The sequence below is a fragment of the Chamaea fasciata genome, unplaced genomic scaffold (genome assembly GCF_029207755.1).
Source record: "Chamaea fasciata isolate MVZ Bird 193981 ecotype frontalis unplaced genomic scaffold, bChaFas1.0.hap1 SCAF_12, whole genome shotgun sequence".
In the NCBI taxonomy this organism is placed as follows: Eukaryota; Metazoa; Chordata; class Aves; order Passeriformes; family Sylviidae; genus Chamaea; species Chamaea fasciata.
This window is the reverse complement of record NW_027094097.1, coordinates 8,520,005-8,540,805: the sequence shown is the minus strand read 5'-3', so window position 1 is coordinate 8,540,805 and position 20,801 is coordinate 8,520,005. Positions and strand designations below refer to the sequence as shown.

At 46.1% G+C, this 20,801-nt stretch overlaps 2 protein-coding genes across 4 annotated transcripts in view; both read left to right on the top strand.

Moving 5' to 3' along the window:
- Positions 1–9,612, top strand: part of CBFB (core-binding factor subunit beta) — a 37,910-nt gene extending 28,298 nt beyond the window's left edge. For both annotated transcript variants that reach the window (XM_066194510.1, XM_066194512.1), the window contains exon 6: positions 7,312–9,612. In XM_066194510.1, coding sequence (XP_066050607.1) covers positions 7,312–7,380 — 69 coding nt within the window. In that variant the 3' untranslated portion in view covers positions 7,381–9,612. The remainder of the gene's footprint in view (positions 1–7,311) is intronic.
- A 9,424-nt stretch (positions 9,613–19,036) lies between these two features.
- Positions 19,037–20,801, top strand: part of PHAF1 (phagosome assembly factor 1) — a 32,874-nt gene continuing 31,109 nt past the window's right edge. The window contains exon 1 of one of the 2 annotated variants that reach the window (XM_066194380.1): positions 19,037–19,244. In XM_066194380.1, the coding sequence (XP_066050477.1) occupies positions 19,181–19,244 (64 nt within the window). In that variant the 5' untranslated portion in view covers positions 19,037–19,180. The remainder of the gene's footprint in view (positions 19,245–20,801) is intronic. The other variant, XM_066194379.1, reaches the window with a different exon arrangement.

Genomic DNA, 20,801 nt, shown 5'->3' with positions numbered 1-20,801 from the left:
GGGTTTGTTTTTCTTTTTTTTTTTTAATTTCTCATCAGACTTCCAGATTTTAAAGGCTTTTTTTCCCTTATTAATCTGCAATTAATTTAATTAGTGTTTATTGTATGTACTCTCCAAACTGACAATAATAGAAAAATAGTATAACTTTTAACACAGCTTTTTGGATATGAAAGAAACCCAAAAAAGCATGTACCAAGTCTACACTACCCACTGCATATGAAAAAATTAATTTTTTCATATGCAGTGGGTAGTGTAGACTTGGTATATGCTTGTATACAACCATAAAAAATTTGTTTAGATGCAGGATGGATACAGCATAACTTAGAAAGAGGCATTAGAGTTGGGAGTGTGCTGCCTCAAAAGGTTCTGCAATGCCAGTCCAGTCCAAGTAGGCCAGTTAAGTTATGACTGGTTTGTTTCACAAGAACTTAAATAGCTGGTGGTTGTGCAAAAGTGCTATGGAATGCATAGATCAGAAAAACAATTTGTGCTGTACAGGATCAATGCTGACTGTAGGACAGAGGAGATCAATCTTGCAAATCAGGGAGTACTGTAATATAAGCGTCTTCTTTCAGTCAATGAAGGTTAGAAAGGGGCTGAGCAACAGAGGAATACTGTCTGGAGGCAATCAATATTAATTATAAATTTATAACCTTTAGACCAGCTTTCAAACAATACTTTCTAAAAGGGAGCACTTCAAGCTTTTTTTTTTTTTCTCTTATAAAAGAAATTCTAATATGAAAGTAAAAATTTCAATCTCTACTCAAAGCTCTTCAGAGCTACCTGTTCCTGCTGTGCTTTTTCCTTCCTTGGCTTGCAGTGACCTTGGTCCAGTTACCAGTTTGGGGCAGCAGAATTGTCACCTTGATAATAGCTTTTAAACAAAGATGCAACCATTGCAAAGATTTCAGGTGAGGGGGTGCATGGGGGTCAGGAGGCAGATGTGCAGCTTGGCCTGGTCATGCTCTGGAGCTCTTACAGCCTGTGGGAGGAGAGCAGGCTCTGCAGGTAACACAGTTCATGTGTGTTTTCAGTCTGTTTCTAGGAAGTAGATAGGAGTTTGAAATGAACTCTTGATGGAGGTAAGTGCTAAATAACTCTTAGCAGTGGCCTTTGTCAGGAAATTTTTTTTATTTGGACTTTCAGTGAGCTTGAAAGACAATCGGAATGGAAGTAGGAATAAAAAACAGCACTGCGTAGACTTCATGGCATTAATAGTTCTACAGTTACTTCAGTCTAACATCCAGATCTCTTGCCAAGTTTGAGAGACTGTTTTCCATTATTTGCATAATTTAAGTGGTGCATGACATTATAATTAAGAAAGATCAAGGCTACTTCTTCCCAGGTTCAGTGAAAATGCGAGCTGATAGCAAAATGGATGTTATGGGCAGCAAACAAAGCAACTGCAGAGACTGGATCCAGGCCATGAAGTCTAATGCTGATAGCTGTGCCTGCTAGGAATGCGGTAAAGATCATATCCCCTCTGTCTGCCAGTGGCTCATGGATGCAGTATGTAGTGGTGCTGCTGTGGCTAAAGTTCTGAGAAGTGAAGATGGAGAGTCTCTTTGCAAGGCCCCCAGAGACCAGAAAGCACATGGGCTGCTTCATCAAGCTGTGACCAAAGAAGTTCTATTATATATAAGTTGACATTCTCACTATGCTGTAGGGCCCCAGTTTTGCTGACTCCAATTCAGAGAAGGCAGAGTTTCTCCTGCCCTTCTATCCAGTAAGGGTTACTGGAGGCAGGGCCAGCATTTTGAACCATGTTCAGATCTCTCTGGGAGGGACTGTTATTAACCAGCAACTCAAAGAGTTTTCAGTTCATTGCTTTTCTTGCTGTGGGTCTGTCTCAGATACCAGGACTAATGTGAAGGTGTGCTTGATTGTAACTGGTCATTTTTCTGAGTATTGTTGTTTGTATTTCAGGGTTTTTTTAATTTGGGTGGTTTTTATCCTGTGGTTGTATACTTTTTAGAAAAGTATCTGCAAAGTATTCTCAGGTTTGGTTGGTTGGGATTTTTTTAAATCCCTTTTCAGGAGGTTGGCAGTCCTAAGAGAATCCAAATGTGCACTGTTTAGTTTTTCATGGCATAGCCTGATTTTTCACTTATTTAGTAAATTATAGATGGCAGATGCCAAGGCACATAATGCATCTGCTCTGTCTGTTTCAACAGGACAGAGCTGCCAGAATCCAATTAAAGAATTGCAGTGGAGTTGTCCATGGAGAGACTTTATTTTGGCTATTCTTTTTGTGACATCCCTTCTTCAAATTAGCTCCCTCTTCCTTCCCTCATCTTCACCAGTGTCCCAAGTTGTATAGGCAGTGGATATGGTTGTATTTGTCATTTTGCTGTGTGGTGTTCAAAGGTCCCAGTTTTCCCTGCTGATTTTTTAAAGTGATTCATAGAAAGGGAGGGCCGTCTTCATGGCAGCCCTGTCCATCCTTACTAAATTTGCTTCCAACTTTCTCAGTTCTGCTTTCTCAGAGCTATCATGTAAACCACACAGTGGAACTGCATTATCTTTTCCCAATGAGCTCATGTGGTAAGAGGAGTTGGTTTCCTTAGGTATGTTTGAGGCCTCAGAACATGCACAGGAAGGAGGTAGTTAGAGATGCTTTCTTAAAGGCAGTTTAAGGAGTTTTGTTGGCACAGCTGAAAGCAAAATAGGCTGCAGCATGGGGCAGGATTGAGTGCCCGGAGGAGGAGGATGGGTTCTGACTGTCTCGGCTGCTGGAGGAACTGCTTATGTGCCATCTTCCTTGTTGCCCAATTGTTTCTCCTTTGTACCCCAGTAACAGATGTAAAGCCTTCAATGTGGTTCTTGTTCAGAAAATCAATGATGAAAGTTACTGATTTAATGATTCCAAGCCATCTAGTTTATGAAGAAGAAAAATAATATGGTACAGGTATTACTGCATCATACTCTTGATAGGACTTTCAGTGTGTTCCCCTTAGCCTATATTTAGGCTTGGGAAAAGCTCAGACATCAGAGATTAAAGAGAGCTTAGGTGTAAGAGGTACTACAGGGCACACTTTTTGTGTTTGTTTACTCTCAAGTCAAAATGCTTTTGTTAGTAACTCTTCTCTTTTTTTGTCAGTCATTACCCCCCCCATGGTGCCAGCACTATGAGTTCAGCATGAGTAAGTCTAGAGTGGCATGTGATAGGAGGCTTTGAAATTATTTTTTGCCAGATACATTCCTGCAATTCTTTCAGCTGGTCATCACACTCTCTCCAGGGTTAGAGGTTTTCAATGGCTTGTGGCCAGTTACAATTCCTTCTGCATTGCAGAAGATTTGCATGGCTTCATGTGCTGAAAGCTGAGTGCAAAGTATTTTTCGGTGTTGAAACTCCTGATGTGTCCATCGCATTAACTCTTCTGTTTCTGGATATTTGGAAGAAAACTGGCAATGCTGGCTAAAATACATTCATTTTTAGGATAATTCCAATTCTGGTGGGATCTCTATACTAATTACAAGTTTCTCACAGGCAAATATTTGTTATCCTTTCACCAAATAACAGATGAAGAGCATGTGAAGTAGTGCTTCTTCAAACTTAACATCAACGTTTGACTGAAAAAATGAAATACACAGAGAAAAGATGAATAACTGCTGTTTTCTCATGGCTCATTAAGCATGACTCATAGCAGTGTATTCCATTTCCTAGTGGCAAAGATAGATGCATCTTTCTTAATTGAAGCAAGTCTCCTTAATCCTTGAGAAGCTGAGCTCATTATTCACTGAGAGTAATACTGGTGCTTTTGCATGGCAGCGAAAGGTATGCATTTCAAAAATTACAGCAAAAAATTGCAATTTAGAGGATTGATTAGCTATGCTGGGGAGTATAGCACCCCCAGTGGTGAGAAGTCTGGAAATTGCTGGTTTACATCTCTAAAAGGGAAGTTTAAGCTTCCTGTAATAGCCTGAGGAGAAGTAGCAGATACTACCCTACTTGATAGTCATACTCTTCCTACAAGGGAGTGTTAAGGCTCTCACGGTATTTCTTATGGAACTTGTAATTTGCCAATTGTCAGTGGACAAAAATAGCACCCAGTGCTTCTTGCTCCACAATGTGCTTCCTGTCTTCATGCAAAGTGATTTTTCTTGTCTTTACCAAGCATCTTTTATTTTTTGTATTTTTCTTCCAGCATGCAAAGCACAGTTGTAGTTGTATACTGTGCATGTAGGGCCCTGGCAGAATGGTTGTGAGTGCTAGAACAAGCCTGCTTCACACATTTGTCTTTTTGCACAGTAGTAGCACAAGGAAAGGAGGGTGCCTGAGTCAGAGCTGTCATTCCAACATGTTGCAGTTGCTTGTGTAAATCCCCACTTACTGAATTGCAAAATTACACCTTTATCCACACACACTGTTGTAAGATATTGTAATGACTGCTTTTGGTACATTTGAGGGTCATTTGTCATGCCTTTTGCATATCACTTGAAAGGGCAAATCTGGTAGTTGTTCACTAGTGGCTTCTGCAAACTCTACAAGTAGCAATGAGGTCACGAATCATGCAAATTCTTTCATATGCTTTGAAAGAAAAGGCCACTTTAAGCAAAGCATAAATGCAACCATATGCTCATATCTTGGAGCCTTCACTGAAATTTGACAATAAAATTGCTGTGCGTATGATTTGTTTTCTGAAGAAGAAACACTGTTGTTTCTAGAGCAGTAGTATAGCAGCAATTAACTTGCTGGTCTTTTCTAGTTAAATGTAAAAATGTTTATCGAGTACAAAATTGGTAGAAGTAAGATTTTGCTAATTCTTAAAGACAGTGCCTGTATTTGTTTCCTTTTAGAAGAAGGAGGCAGCAGTAAAACCAGAAGAAATCTTGTTAGTCTGTTCAATAGAAGGGCATGCAAAGTAGAACTGTTGCTGTTTTGTTAATCTTGGTACAACTCTTGAATTAGCCTGGAAGTTTCTATTCAGACTTGATGAACAACCATTTCATATTAAGAAAACCTTTACAGTACAGATGACTTTTCTTTTGAAGGAACAAGGAAGTGTGGGCTTTCTCTCAGTGATTTTGATAGGCAAAGCTGAATGATTTGGCTTTTGGAAATAATGTAAAAAGTTTAATTCAATGCAATCTTTTAATACTTTGTATCTCTACAAAGAGGACTATGTGCAGAAGTTGTTTCAAGGGCCTGAAGGAATATGCCCTTGAACACTTAGAATCATCAGTGCTGTAGGTGATTAAAGGAGTTTGCTTTAATATGATTCCTCAGAAAGATTACTGAGAAATCTGTGGGTTTGTGCACCAGCAGTGATGTTGGTTGACACCTTCAGATTTCTTCTGCAAGCAGGAGAAGCAGATTGTTCCTTCAAAGTACAACTAGTGCAGATAAAACAGAGCAAATAGATTGGCTCACTCCTAATTGTCTAAAGTGCAACCAACACTGAATACATAAATGTAGTAGGGTAGCAACTGTGATATTTAAGTTAATGGAGGTGTTTCAAAGCAATAGTGGCAGTGTGACCACTAAGGACAGTGCAGGAGGGAGCTGTCTGCTCTGGAAACATGCTGATTACTAGAGGGATTCATTGAATGAACTCCATATGCATCAGAAAGGGACCATTGCACATGAAAAGAAAATGTAACTTTAAATTGGCTTTTAAATAGGAGAAGGAAGCAGCAGTTCTCTGTTTGGGTGCAGCTAACCTAGTGCACTGGGAGCATGCAGTTAGGCAGACAAGGAGAATGGTAGATAACGGAGGAAGAAGTGAACAGAGAAAGAAAAATCTAAGTTGGAAAAAGTGTCAGCAGTGCATGCCAGAGGGTCTGGGAGTGAGCAGGCTCTGCTCGCTCACCCTTTGGAATGGGAGTGCAGCAGCAGCATGCTGTGAGCTGGGGCAGCTGCTGTGCTGGTGGGGAGGCTTCCTCTCTGACAGTAAATGTGACTCAGAAGAGCCCAGGGAGCACCAAAGAGCAGCACTTGTGCCCCTGTTAGTCACAGTTCTGTTGAAGGGCTCAACAGAAGCGTTGTTGTTCAGTGTGGTGGTTCAAACACTGTAATTGCTTGAAGGGTATTTCAGTGGCACAATGCCTGTGTTAAGGCTGTTCCCCAGTCTTTCAAGAACATAGCAAAAGTCTTTCAGAACAGGGAAGTTGTTACTGGTTTGCATTTTTTTAAAGCCCTGAATATGGCAGGTTACTGCAGCTGATAAAGCTGATGGAGTCACTCGGAATAAAGTCTGTGTAGTGATACCTTCCACCAGCTGAGAATGTGGCCTGAGGCTGTTTGGGTCATGTGGTAGTTACAGGCCATGGTGCCAGCTATTCACTCTGTAAACCTTAAATAAAAGTGCTGGTACTAAAATGTCTTAAAAACCAGCTAGCATGTATTAGAGATGTTCTCAGAGTCGAAGTATGGCTTTAAAAATTCAAGGAAATCTGTTTTTAAGTATTTAGGTGCAGCATTTGTGTGTGCTGTACCTGTGTACAGGTAGAGAAAGTAGATAGCCTTGTCTTTTACTGTGACTGACCATACTTAATTCCCTCTGTGCAATGTCATTAACTCAAACTGTTTAACAAAATAATTTGTTTAAAAAAGAACTTACATTACTTTTCTTTTAATACAGGGGTGCAGTCATATGTTACTGAGTTTTCTCAGTTTGTTAACTTTGCATGTGCACAGAAGAAGAAAGTAGTAAAACCCCAGCTTTTACAAAGTGTAAAAATGTGTGTCCATCTATAGATTAAATTTTGCTCATATGTTACTATAAGTCTCTTGGTTCTAGAAGAAGCTAAAGTAAATGTTTTCCTCATAACATTATCTGGAGATGATGTGATGTACTCTATCTCATATTGTAGCCTTTCTCCCTAGAACTGACAGAAAAGGTTAACAGAAGGGAATTTCATAGGAAAGAAAATTATTTTTGGAAGAAGAGACACAAAATTGTTACCTAACTATTGTGGGAGTCTCTTGCTGATTGCCAGAGCTATGTTTGAAGCCTGGCAGTGTTGTGTGCATGTGTGTGGGCACGAGCAGAGAGTCCCTGCTGGGGGCTCCAGGCTGGGTGGGGAGCACAGCAGGCTCTGAGCCCCTCAGGGACTGGGCAGTGCTGGGCTGCCAGACCCAGAGCCCTCCTGAGAGCCCGCCTGCTTCGGGGGGTAAACTGAATGGGGTGGGCGGAGGGGGGGAGGGTGGAAAGAATGATTTTGATGTTAAAAATTACTGCTTTGCTTACTGCTTGAATTGTAACGTTTCTGCCTTCAATTGGTTGTGATCTTAGCTGTGTTAATGTGCTGGATAAGTAACTGATCATTTCATGGTTGCTTATGCTCAGTGTGTGTTTGTTAATGCAGGCAAGAAGACAGCAAGACCCTAGTCCTGGATCTAACCTGGGGAGTGGTGATGATCTCAAACTACGTTAATCAGCGGCAGCAGGCGTCCCACGGGTCTGCACACATGCATTGCTTCTACTTGGCAAAGGATTGAATAAAAGACCAGAAACTGTGATAACTGGGTATATTATGGTCTGTTTCCTGACCTGCGGCAGTCGAAGTCACCATGAACTGCCATGGTTTGCACTATGTTTATGTTACAATACCTGCATTTCCCATTTTAAGCATGTAGCCAGTGGCAATTCAAAATTTTGTTTTTCTATGCAAACTTATTTTTGTTGGCACTATTTTAGTGAAATGGAAACTTATGCAGCTATAAAACCATTTTTTCTCAACAGTAATAAAAATTGTCACTTAAAAATAGGTCAAGATATTACAGATTTAGAACAACTTATGTTTTTGTTTTTGGGTTGGTTTTTTTTGTTTTTTGGTTTGTTTTTTTTTGTAAACTGCTGGAAGCCAATGCATTCCAAGCTTAATTTTTTAATATGGGCTTTTGGAATTTTGATTGTCTTTATTATGTTCCTGCTTTATTTTAGATAATGCATTCTTACCTTTCTTTCAGTTTTCTTTTTTCTAAATTTGCAAGACCTTCCTAAAACTGCTGACATTATTTTGCATTATTTCCAAGCTAAACCCAGTGAATCAGAGCTGTTGGAATCAGTTTTCAAACTTTGTGGGTTTGTAAATGTTACAGTTGCAGTATTAGTTTAACTGCTAACAATTCATTGGTTCCACTTTTAAAACGAGAAAAATCTTAAAATGTATATTTTCATGCATTAATGCATTCTGCCCTGTTACCTGTCTTAGATTTTATTCTGTTCCAAGTGAGTTTGAGTGGCTGTTATACCCTGTATATAGTGCATTACTGAAACTCAGAGGAAGTCGCAGGCTGGCTTCTGTTTTATTCAGGGATTTTTTTAACTAGTTCTTCAGAGGGATACTGCAACTCCACAATCAGATTCAACAGCGTTTAAACTGGGAACAAAAGTGATCAGCTGCCAAGGTGAAATATATTAAATCATGTTTAAGATAACTGCTTTAAGTATATTTTATATCTTAGGCTTTTTGTAAAGTTGTGCTGAATGGTGAAAAGCTGAGATGAGCTTGTGTGCAGGAGTCTCGTACTGCACATAGGCCCTTTCTATTAAATCTTATGCAAATTAAGACCCTTGCAGTATATATTGCATTTTCTAACAGGGTAAGATTTGGGATGAATTAATGTATGAATTAATCTTGTTTTATTTGGGGTGATGGTGAATGGACTTGCTCCAAAGGTTTCATTGCATCCAAGATTTGAAGAAAATCGATTACAAATGTGATGTCATTTGGCTTTGTTAAAATGTGGTGCTTCCTGTACAGCCTGATTGATTAAAAATGTCACTTAAATACCTTTTTAAAATAAGGGATCTGAATCCAGTATTTTAACAATTATTTTAAAGGTCCAATATGGTTAGAACAGTTAAATCATCGTTAAATTCTATAATTAAGACAATTATACATTCCTCATTAATGGCAAAACAATTGATGCAAAAGAGGTCTTGCAAAAATGTAAGCAGATGTCAATGTGAAGGAGAATCTTTGTATGTTAATAATATGAATATTTAACATTCACTTAAAAATGTCATTAACTGTAAACTGTGAGAATGTCATCAAATAGAAATATTTTGATACTTCAATTTAAATGTGATTCACCTGAAAGATAATCTTTTTCACTCTGTGGCCACATATTCTTCTTGCTCTTCTTCCCCCAAAGAAATAATTTTTCTAAAGTGTTTCTTCAAAGAGTTATTTAAGGGACACACGCATGCATCCGCACGCATCCCTAGCCTTGGATCTTCTCTGCCATCTGTGTATTTTTGATGGAATAGTCTGAAGATTTATTTTAAAAGGTTTTCCTAACGTTTCAGACAGTGGTTTTAAACCATAAGTACACAGGAAATGATGCTATCAGATATTAACGTTGCTATCTCTGTGTAAATACTGAACCTTCCCTATCATCATTTAGCATTCTGCTGCTTTCCGTATCTTAATGCTGGCATTAAGATCACAGCCCTTACCCTCTGCTGGTTAGTGCAGACTTTTTAAAGTGCATTTTAAGTTATTGATGCAATTTGATATTTTTCATAATTTCTATTTAAACTGAAGTTGCATCATCTTTCTTGAATTCATCTCCTGTAAGAGTTGCCTTAAGCTACAGGATTGCTTTTGCTACTTTTTGTGTTGTATGTTTAACTTTCATAATAAACTTCTGTGTAGTGAAAACAAGGTGCTGTGAGTTTTATTTGACTCCCTCGTAGTCCCTGCTGACTTGTTTTGTTTAGGTGCAAGGCTGCCTTGATGCCCGTGGCTAAAGCAGTGGTGACATCCAGTGGTCACTTTTCTAACTGACCCCTTTCCTCCACCGTGTTCAGCTGCTGTCTAGGAGCTGCTGCTTTAATTAAAGGGTCTGCACTGGGGAAAATGTGGATTTTGCTGCCCTAAAGCTCTTGTTTCTTACAACTGAAATGCCCTGCTTACTCGGAAAACACTGATCTGCTCCAGGGGCCCCAAGCAAGGGGCTGTGTGTGCACAGAGTGCTGTTTGTGGGCACATTGTGAGAGCAGCCACCAAACCTTGTTAATTGTGCTGCTTTGGGCGAGGTGAGAAGCAGGGGAATTCCATGTGTAAGTTCAAGAAATGGGGACATGTGGTAAAGTTCTGTGGGGAAAATAAGAATGTTGTATGCTACACCTAAAAACCTCCCGAAGCTGCTAAAATTTTAGGTGGTATAACTTCAAATAGCTAACACTGACTGAATGACAGTGGTTAAGTACTGAAATCAGGTAGAGGATTGCTTGTTTCATAACAATGCTTTAGGAACACTTATGTGCAAAAGGATAATCAATGACCTTATTTTAGACTTTTATGATCTGGCTGTGAACAAACCAGAAAAGCACCAAAGAAAAACAGCACAGCTGTGACCTGTGGCTTTCCTGGAGATGTTCTTCAGTGGGAAAGGGAGGTAACTTTCAAAAGAGACCAACGACAAACCATGTTGCTCTGCTTCTCTTGCTGAGGGCAAATGGTGTCTGTCAGCTGCTGCAGGCTGTGCTGTCCAGGCAGTGTTTTAAAGACATCTGTAGACAGCTGGTCATAAAGCCATTGGGTGATTTGTCCATTTACCTGCCAGCTCATGGAAAAATTCACTTTTCTGCCCAAGGTACATCACAAGTGGCTGAGTACAGTACTTGTACAGCCATTTCTTGGCTGAAGGCAAAGGACAGAGGCACTTTGTCCTGTGGCTCTTCCTAGATGGCATTTGCCTCTCAAGTGTGTGACTAGCAAAGGGAATCTGAAAATCTCCCTGCATGAGGCACATACAGCAGAAAAGAATTTTAAAAGCATTACATGCTAGTGCCTTAACTAGCATGGCTTAGGGATGGTTGTCCTTGATGGGGGAGTGAAAGACCACTGGAAATGCTGGAGGTTATTTGAACTGAGAAGGATGTCAGGACCTGGAGGCCAACCACACCAGGTGAAGTATGGTCACTTGCAGCTGGGTTTTTTAACCTCCTGCTCTTCCATGACCTCTTCTGAACCCAAGAGAACACAAAGTATTAACTGTTTCTCAGAATTCTGAAATAGTTTGGGTTGAAAGGGAGCTTAAAGCTTATCTGGTTCCAACCTCCCACTAGACCAGGTTGCTCAGAGCCCCATCCAACTTGGCCTTGAAGCATTCAAGGATGGGATGGGGCATGCTTCTCTGGGCAATCTGTGCCAGGGCCTCACCACCCTCACAGGGAAGAATTTCTTCCTGATACCTAATTTAAACCTCTCTAAGTTTGAAGGGCATTTCCCCTTGTCCTGTCAGTCTTGTTGAAAGTCTCTCTTCAGCCTCTTTGCTTACTGGAAGGGCTCTAAGGTCTCCCTGGAGCCTTCTGCAGGCTGAATTTTTATCTACAGGAGAGTTGCTCCAGCCATCCCTCAGAGCTTCTTTCTGGTCTCCTCTGGGCTTGCTCCAGCAGGTCCGTGTCCTTTTGTTAAGAACCCCAGAGCTGGATGCAGCATTGCAGGTGGGGTTCTCAGTGTTTAGTCCCTTTACTGAAGTCCTCAAAACATGGATAAGCAGGTTTCCTAGTTTCTCCTGAGGGCAACAGCAGCTGTCCTGGGCTCATGGTTCCCTTTCTGAAAGCAGAAAACAGAGAAAATGAACTGTGAGTGAAAACAGCACCTTTTCTGTTCCTGCATATCTACAATGGTTTGTCTAATAACAAGCCTTGTTCAGGTAAGGGCTGGGAAGTTAGATGAAGATGTGGTTTCAGAGAAGTCTAGAACTGCATGCCCTGGGATGATCTTGGCAGGACTTTTTTTTGTTTGCTGTTAGTCCAGGACTTCGATCTGTCATAGATGTATTGAAGAATTCATCCTGTCCGCACAGAAATAGAACCAATTTCTGTGAAGTTGCATTATTTTGTTACTGTATTTCCAATGCAAATAAGAGAATGACAGAAATGGCTTCAAGGATGGGAATTGCAGTGAGAAGTTAGAGCAGAGTGAACATTTGCATGGGCAACATTTCTCATAGCTCATTTGCCTGACATCCTGTCTTCACACTGCCACCAAATGCAAATCCCAGGTCATGCATATTCATCAGCTGCTGCACTGCTCAGAGCTGCTCAAGGTTTAAGTAACTATTAAACAGGTTTCTCAATTACAGGTTGAGATAAGTGAATTTTCAGAATTGCCTTGGGCTCATTTCTTAAAAATCAGATGTGAGAGAGGGGGAAAGTAGCACAGAAGAGCTGAGTGCTGCCTCTCTGGTGCTGTCACCTGGCACAGTGGATGGCTGGGGCAAGGAGTGGGAAACCAGAATGCTTCTTGCTCAGTTTTGTGCCTCTTACTGAGCCTGGTCCACAGTTTATCACAGCTGGTGAGACTTCTGCCAAGCCTTTGTTGCTTCCCACAACTCTTCTGATATGTAACTGTTTTCTACCCTGACATGATGGAGGACATAGGTTTTCCTTTGGCTCCACTTTCTCGTGTTCTAGAGGCTGTGACTCTCTGCTTTTCATAGGAACTGGTGGCTTTGCCACCTTTCCCCCTTTGCAATCTTCTTTTTTTCCTTGGAGCAGGTGATGGGTTTAACTTGAAAAGAGAAAGACCTTCTAGGGATGGACCAATTTTACACCTGAAAGCTCCTGACTTTTCCAGCTGTTATCCACTGGCTTGCTGGGAGAGTCTTTCCCTCTGAGCCTTTCCCACCTGCATGCCCAACCCTTTCAGTATTTGTTATTCATACCTTACAAAAACCCAGCAAAGTCTAGACACAGAGAAAGAAGCAGTGTAAGGGAACCAAAGCTTTTTGTCTGTGGGATGCACTTGTCCCTGATCACTTCCCATGTGACTGTCACTGAAGCAGATGACTGGGATAGTTCTGCTGCTCTTGCAGGATTTTGGAAGAATTTCAGGGCTTTGGCCTCTCACAGCAGTGGTGCACAGGGGCAATGACCTCCTAGTAAAACCCTGGGAGCTCTAAACTTGGAGGAGAGCAGAGAGGTCGGAGGGAATGTGGGTTTGCTGCTGGATTGCAAACAAAGCTTGGGGGGACAGCTCTTACCAGAAGACTATTAATAAAGAGGCAGCTCTACCCAGAAACACCAGACTGGCCATCACCTCAGAGCCAGGAAAGCAGCTGAGTATCTGACTTCCCAGAATGATGTGCCACCTACCCCGAGGAAGCATCAGGTCCCCTCCCACCCCACCAAGAGCTGAGGAGCCCTGTCCTTCACAGCACTCCAGCCCCTGCTCCCCAATGGCCCCTGCAAAGGGGCAGCACCATGGTGAGACACCTGCTCTAGAGCTGAGATACTGCAATCCCCTGCCAGCCCCATCCAGCCCCTCACTGGCCTTCCCCAGCTGCCCCAGGCAAAGAGAGGGTTGCCACCAGCCTGCAGACACCTGAGTAGCCTGCTCATGGTGCCAGGAGCTGTCAGGTTGCCACCTGTCCAGGTGCCCACAGCTGCTGCTGCCCAGGAGGAGAAGGATATTTGGGGATGCTCAGCCCTGCAGGAGAACCAGCTGTGCTCACACAATGCTCGGGGCTGGAAGAAATCTTAGAGAGCATTTAGTCCAGCCCCCCTGTGAAGGGCAGAGAACCTTCCAGGTCATTTGCTCTGGCTGTGTTTGAAGTCTAGGGGCCAGGGTGAGGAGGGAAGGGGGGAACAGGCAGAGTTGCAAGCACACAATGTCCCTGAGCTGCCCGGTGATTGCTTCTGCTCAGGTCAGAGCTGCTGCTGAGGAACCCCAAGCACTTCCTTGGCAGTGACAGCCCTGGCCCAGAGCCACTTGGCGGATGCTCCCACACAGATGAGAGGACAGATCCTCTTTTTGGTTCTGCTTTCAGTTCTGCTCTGCAGAGCACATCTGGTGTATGACTCCCGGGACCTGGTGCTGGTGGTCCAGTGGGCTGCGTGACTTTCTGAAACCACCAACCCCAACAAGGTGCCTCCTCAGCAGCTCCTTCAAACCCTCTCCGCATCCAGAGCTCTGCATTTGGGGCAGGATGTGCCAGTGGGACCACGGGGCACCACAGTGGGAGCAAGGCTCAAAGAGCATCTCTGTTGTTGGTTCTACCCATCACAGCCCGTGAGTAAGATTCAGGTCAACCCCTCACTGCTCGTTCACCAGAAGTCAGTGGCAAAATGGGCAGAGATCTTCAGGGGCTTTGAGGGCCCCTGCAGCTCTGACTCATCTCCCTTTAAATGATGAAACTTCAAGCATCAGGGCTGGAGCAGGCTGGTGTAGGGGGCTGACCCCCCTCCCTCCTTCTCACACCGTGCCCCATGGCTTTTCCTCATCATTAGCTGTGACAATCAAATGTTCCTTTTGGGAATATATCTGGAGATGAAACTGAGCCCAGGTGAGAGCCCAGCCACATGTGCAGCACTCCTGGATCCATAAACCCTTGCAATAGGGAGTACAGAATCCCCAAATCAATCTTTCACCTTTTTTTTCCTTCTTTTTTCTTCTTTTTTTCATAAAGCTTGTCCTTTAAATCACTTTATTTTTACAGAACCCCTATGCTTTTCCCCAGGGTAAATTTTCCCACCAGTTTTCAACCCATGATTAAAACCCCAAGTGCCCGGCTGGGCAGCAGCCAAAGGCAGGATGCAGTGGCCAGTGGCTGCTGGAAGGACAGACGGATGGTCCCCGCCGCTGGCTCCGTGCTGACCGATCCGGGAAGGGACGGGTGACCACGGTGACCGTCCCCTGTGCCGGTGCCCCTGTCCTGCCGCAGCCCGGCTCCCGACCCGGCACCGCGGCGAGCCGGGCTTCGCACCCTGCCCACGCCCGGCAGAGAGAGAAACCAGCGCATCTGTTTCTAATGAAGCCGAAGCCAGTTTAGATCTAGCACGAATGAGAGCTTGTAAAAAATATCTGGAGTTGTGCGCAATGCACATAAAGTGCGCCGGCGGCCGGGCGCGGGGCGCTGCCCTGGGGCGATGCAGGGAGCTGCCGCCTTGCGATGAGCAGCTCCTCCCGTGGGCAGCGTTTAGTGCTGCTCCCTTTCCTTCCCGGGAGTGCTCCATGCCCATCCACCTGGCCCTCCTGCTCAGCCCCAGCCCTGTGAAATGCCCTGTGAGGTGGGGCAGGGGTTGTGCCTCTGCTTCGTCAGTGTTTAAGGTACCATCTCAGCACCCTCGGGTGAGCGCTGGGACCCCACGTTTGTGCCCACCTCAAGCCACTAAGCACGGTGTAAAAATTCAGGAGAGCTTTTGCAGCTGCCAGAAACCCAGATGTGGGATGTGAGAAGTGATGCTGGTAATCACCGTGGTCCTGACTGAAGACGAGCTGTAGCGTCGTCATGCTCCCCACAGCCCATGCCAGGCACACATCACCTCCCTACCCCCGAGCAAACACAGAATCACCTCCAAAACCTTTATTGTCGGTGGGCTGCACAGCCGGCAGGGAGGAAGATGCTGTCCTGGAGCATGTGAACCGCAGCCCAGGGAGGCTCTGGACAAGGCTCAGGACAGGCTGGAGGCTGTGTGTGTGCAGGCAGCCGGCCCCGTAGAAAAAGGCACTTTGTGCCCCACCAGCCCCGCGGGTGCCGCTCCTCGCCCCACGCTGGGCGCTGATGCTGCACATCCTGCCCGTGTTAACCCTGGCCGCCGCTCCAGCGGGGCTCGGGGTGATGGAAAACCATCCCGACGGGGCAGGGCAGGACGTGCTCAGCGCAGGCGAGGAGGGGAGAAGCGCTGAGCCAGGGGAGAACGGAGCCAGCGGTCTCCCCTGGAAAGGGCCGGGGTCGGTGCTGGAGCAGCTCCTGCCCGCCATGCACCCCAGCCTGGCACTGATGGGGCACTGCCCAGCTCCCTGGGACCCAGAGCCCTTGGCTGTGGGATAAATCCCCGCGAAGAGGTGCGATAATCCCCCCACTGGAGAGCGCAAGGTTCCCTCTCGGAGCTGCTACCCGTTTGGATCCATTCCTAAGTGCCAACCCAGAGCCCCGCAGCAGGAAATGCGCCTCCATAAAATCAGAGCAACTTCAGAGCTTTACAGCAAATATCTTTCCTCCAACTGAATCGGTGCTGCCAAGGCTGGGATCTGCTTCCAACCCATTTTTACGAGCAGCCACAGGGCAGATTTCCTTGCAGACGTGATCTGTGCTGCTCTTGAATCCGATCGGGAGAGGGCAGCTCTCCTCCGCTCTGCGCACGGCTGCATCCCACGCCTGCGAGCCCTGGGGAGTTTCCGTCCCTCCCGGTGGCTTTTGCAGTATTCTGCTTTCTTTTAACCGGCTGGATTGAAAAGCCCAGCTCTTCTCAGCCAATATGTCCCCGCAGACGTGTAGAGTTTAGAAAAAAACTTAAGGTTAAAAAAAAAAATCAGAAAAACTTTAGAAAAAAATCGGTAAAAATCCACTAATCCCCTACAGCTGCTGATCTCACCCCAAAACGTGATGGCATCACAAAGCTTTGGTAGCAGCATCTCTGATGGATGCACCCACTGCCATTCATTCAGTCAGAAACCTTAACAACAGAGACAGGCTTTAAAAATTGATTATGATTTTCAGAAAGCTGTGCATTGCTTCCTGAGCCCTGGGGCTGAATTTTCCAAGAAGTGCTCCATAATCTGGAGAGTAAGAAGGGTAATTTTATTATTTTAAAATCTAAGTTTTGCCTGTCGCGAGCAGTTGCCAAGTTACTGGCAGTTGCTGGTGATCACCTGTGCAAACCACCAGCCCTTCTCCACTTAGCCTGGAGTTTGGGTTGATGTGTGAAAATGGGTGGCAGTGGAGAGGCACACTCAGAAATAATTTCTTTTTTTCTGCCATTGTATTTGACTTTTACTCTCCTTGGTGAATTTGGCTTGTACTTGTGATACTCTTTTACAAGGGATGCTGAATCTTTTTTAATGAAAGCCCAGACTGTTGTATCCCCCAGTTTGCAGCACTGGCATTCAAAGGGCACCACCAAACACAAGAATGAGGTGGAGAAGGGTTTCTGCAAAGCCCAAAATCATCTCTACCCACCTGTTTTCTACCCAGCACCTTAACGTGAGGGCTGCACATGCCATGGCCCTGCTTAAAAGTAGGGGCTGTGCTTTGTGTTCTGTTAAGTGAATGAGGTGTGCAAATTTTCTAGTGACATATTTATTCCCTCAAGTACCTTCTTTATGGGTGTCACAATATGAACTTACACATAAATAATACACAAATACTGTATATCTGTATCTATATCGATATCTATATCTATATCTATTTCATACATCTATAGTGAGCTGGAGAGAGGCAAGTGACTCATAAGGATTAGCCCTGCTCCCAGGAAAGGAAAGGCTAATTTCTGTTTTGGAGCCAATAAAGATGTGTCAGAGGGCTGGAGTGAAGGGGAAACATTGGCAGCACCTCTGTGCTTTTCAGCATATTAAGATGTCACTATGCTTGGATTTTAAAAAAAAAAAGCAAAAAAAAAAAAAAAAGCAAGGCATGAATAATAAGTACAGCAACATGCAGCTGACTTCAAGGGAAAACTGATTTCCCTGGGGCTTGCTCCACACCATATACATTAAAATCTCACCTGCTTTGACAGCTCTGTGACCTGAAGAGAGATGCTGAGAAATGTGGTGTTCAGAGCAGAGCCTGGCTGAGGTCCTGCTCCCAAACATGACTGGGATTTCTATTTAATGCTTTGATCCCCCCTGCCAGTGACGACTTGCTCTGCCTGTGGGAAGGAGCCACAGTGCAAACCTAGCTGAAATTATGTTTGACTTTGTTTTTTTCAAAATACGCACCCTCCAATTTCTGTGTTGGGCTGCCTGAAGGGTGTGCTTTACTGATGTTTTCTGTCCTGCAGTGGGACAGTCCATGCGATGGGGCTGCCCTGCCGCAGACCTTGCTGGGACATGGTGGGCACAGGGATGGGGCCGGGGGTCAGGCTAGGACTGAGCATCACCACCTGGAGGGATGCAGCTGAGGAGAAGGGACAGAAGATGGGTATCACCCAAGGAGATGTTTTCCTACTGCCACCCTCAAACAAATATGGAAAAAAAATGCATCTCCCCCCCCACTCTCTGCCCCTCCTGGAGCCTCAACCTGCCAACCGAAGGACTTACAGCTGCTTCCACATCCTCTGCACCCTCTTGAATTTCCATCACTTGTGCAGCCCTGCTCCAGAGGAGGTGTGAGCATGGCAAGGGTCCATATCCTTGGTTTTTCTTTTTTAGTTCTCTGCTTATTTGGGCAATGCTTGACCTGGTGCCTTTCATTTTGGATCGAGTTTCCACCATAAAAACGAGGGCTGCTCTGATGTGGGTTGTCCCAGGTGGTGGCACATCCTGGCATACTGGGAGAGTTCAGCTTCCTCCTCAGCTCTGTGGGTATTTCTGGCACTTGGGGTCTTTGGGTGTAACCAAAGCAGGTTCCTGCGTGGTGAGCCCTGACCCAAGGGAAACGTGGGCTTTCCTGGGGTCAGAACTCTTGGGTGGCAGTAGCCCTGTTTGCTCAGACAACACAGCAAAGCCAATGACCTCGTTACTCCTTTCTTCCTTATTGAGTCACTCCCGAGCTCGTTCATGTAACTTTGCTCGTGCCACTGACTAATTTCTCCTTAGCTCTTCTTTCCTCCACTCTGGCCTTTCAACTGGAAAAACTGGATGGCCCTGGGCTGTGGTTTGGGCTGGTTATTTTGTTTTGCATCCCGAGGTTATCGTGTCGGCTGTAACTGGGGCTGCGGCTGTAGGTCTGAACCGCGTCTGCCGACAAGGCCGGGCCGGGACTCGAACCCCGGTCCCCCCCTTGCCGAGCCGACGCCTTCCCCCCTCGCCCACGGCCGGAGGGCGGGGCGTACCTCCCCGGCCCCGCCCTCGCCCCGCCCCCGCGCGGGCGCGCCTGACGACAGCTGCAAAGCACTTTTTCAGCAGCCGCAAGTGAGGTGAGTCGCGGCCCCGCGGCGCGGGGGGGGTCGGGGCCCCCCCGTCCCCTCGGGCCGGGCCGGGACCGGCGGCGGGGCCGCGCCCGCTCCCCCGCCCCGCCGGGGCCGCGCCGCCCGCGCTCCGCCACCGGGCGGGCCGAGCGGGCGGGGGGCGCGGGCGGCGGGGCCGCGGGGCGGGGAGGGCGGCCGGCTGCCGCGGCGGCGGAGCCCGCGCCTCCCCCCGGCAGCCCGGCGCGGGGGCCCCGCCGTGAGGCAGCGCTGCCCCCGGGGCTTGGGGGCGGCCGGTCCCCTCAGGGGGCGGTGGCGGGGCCGGGCTCGGGCTGCCAGCTTCCCTCCCGCTTCCCTCCCGCAGGGGTCCGGCGCAGCGACCCGGTGACCCGCCGTGCCAGCCCGCGGCCCCCGCGCTACCTGAGCCAATGCTAGATCTGGAGGTGGTGCCCGAGCGGTCTCTGGGGAACGAGCAATGGGAGTTCACCTTAGGTGAGTGTGTGTGCGCCTTCCCCCGGCCCGGGGGCCGGTGTGGGTCCGCTCGGCAGCCGCCGTCCAGAAGGGCTCTCCCAGCGCTTTCGGGAGCTGGAGAGGGGAAGGGATGGGAGCCAAGCTCACCTTTCGCTGTCGCTAATACTAAAGTAGAAGCTTTAAGCGTTTCCTTGTAGTTTATAGTTTCTCTTTAGCCTTTGCGTGCCAGCTTGTGCTTTGTTTATCTGATTGTGTGCTTTCGTCTGCTCGTTTGCTTTCTTTTGTCTTGCCATCCAAGACTAGTCATTCTTTTAAGTAACTCCGAAAAGAGGAAGCGTGAATGTGCTGATTGTCACCTGAATGCGTGTCAGGTGATATTGGCAGCTTCAGCTGTGCGCTGATACTTACTATAAATGCTGCGCTTTTCTCCACAAACCCTTCATAATTGTGAGTCGAGTTTCACAATTTCTTTGTGTTGCTCTTGGGTTGCGAAATAGTGGAGAAAGTAAACTTTGGAGATATTTTCTCAGGGTTAGATAACAAGTGGGTTTTTTTCGCCCAATCATTTATATTTTTCATCTCTCTGAGTAGTCCTTCCTTACCAGTTACCGCTCTACTTACTGTGATGAGAAAGAGCTTTCCCCCAGCTGATACAAATGTGGCTGGTGCTCAGGCAGGACACTTGAATGTGCAGTTGACGTGAGATGTGGCTTCTTGGGGTGACCTGTGCCTTCAAGCAGATATTGATAGTCTTGAAAACTCTCAGCAAACACCGTCCGTGTCACCTTTTCTGGGTGGTTGTGGGACCTGTCAGTGTTGGCCTCTTATTCCGTTCTCAGTCATTGCTGTAGCTCCGTGCGGACTTAATGGAGTTTGGTGGATGTAAACAAGGCACTGTGTGTCAGCCCTCGGTGTCTGCCTGAACTTGAGTGACACTCGGGCTGCTGCTCTTGTCACCTGTGACAGCCAGGGACAGACTGTTCCTAAAGACACTGTTACACAGGCTGGACCTAAGGAGTGGTGCTGTGCCCTGGAGTTATTTATACGAAACCATCAAACACAAAGGGCTGTTTATGCTGCTCTGACTTCAGACAAGTACAACTTGATGGTTACCGACAGGGCTAAATGGCTTCTGGAGGCTAATTATAGCACCTCAGGTCCCACCCTTTGAAGTTTTGGTCTACTCCTTGTATCCTAAATGTTCTCAGCTTTGTGTGACCTCCTGCCATCCTTTTAGTGCCTGTGTTACCTGGGGAAAAGCAACCTCCAGCTGCATACACTGACTGTCTTCATAAATACAGAGTGGCAGCCCCCCTCCATTCCCCGTATCAAAAACAAGAAAAGGAAAGAGAAAACGTGTTTCCTTTTCCCAAGGAAAGCCTGTTAAAGCAGTCTCATGGCTAAAGTTTTAGTGTCTCTGTCTGTGTGCAACAGACGTGCAGAGCTGTGAGAGGGAGGAAACTCAGCTGTATTTCTCGGAGTAAACACAGCCACCACGTGATGTGTCTCATATATAATTAGCATGACCTGCTGGTGCGGAGCAGGAGGCTGGTGAGGTATGAGGAGCCTGAACTTTGT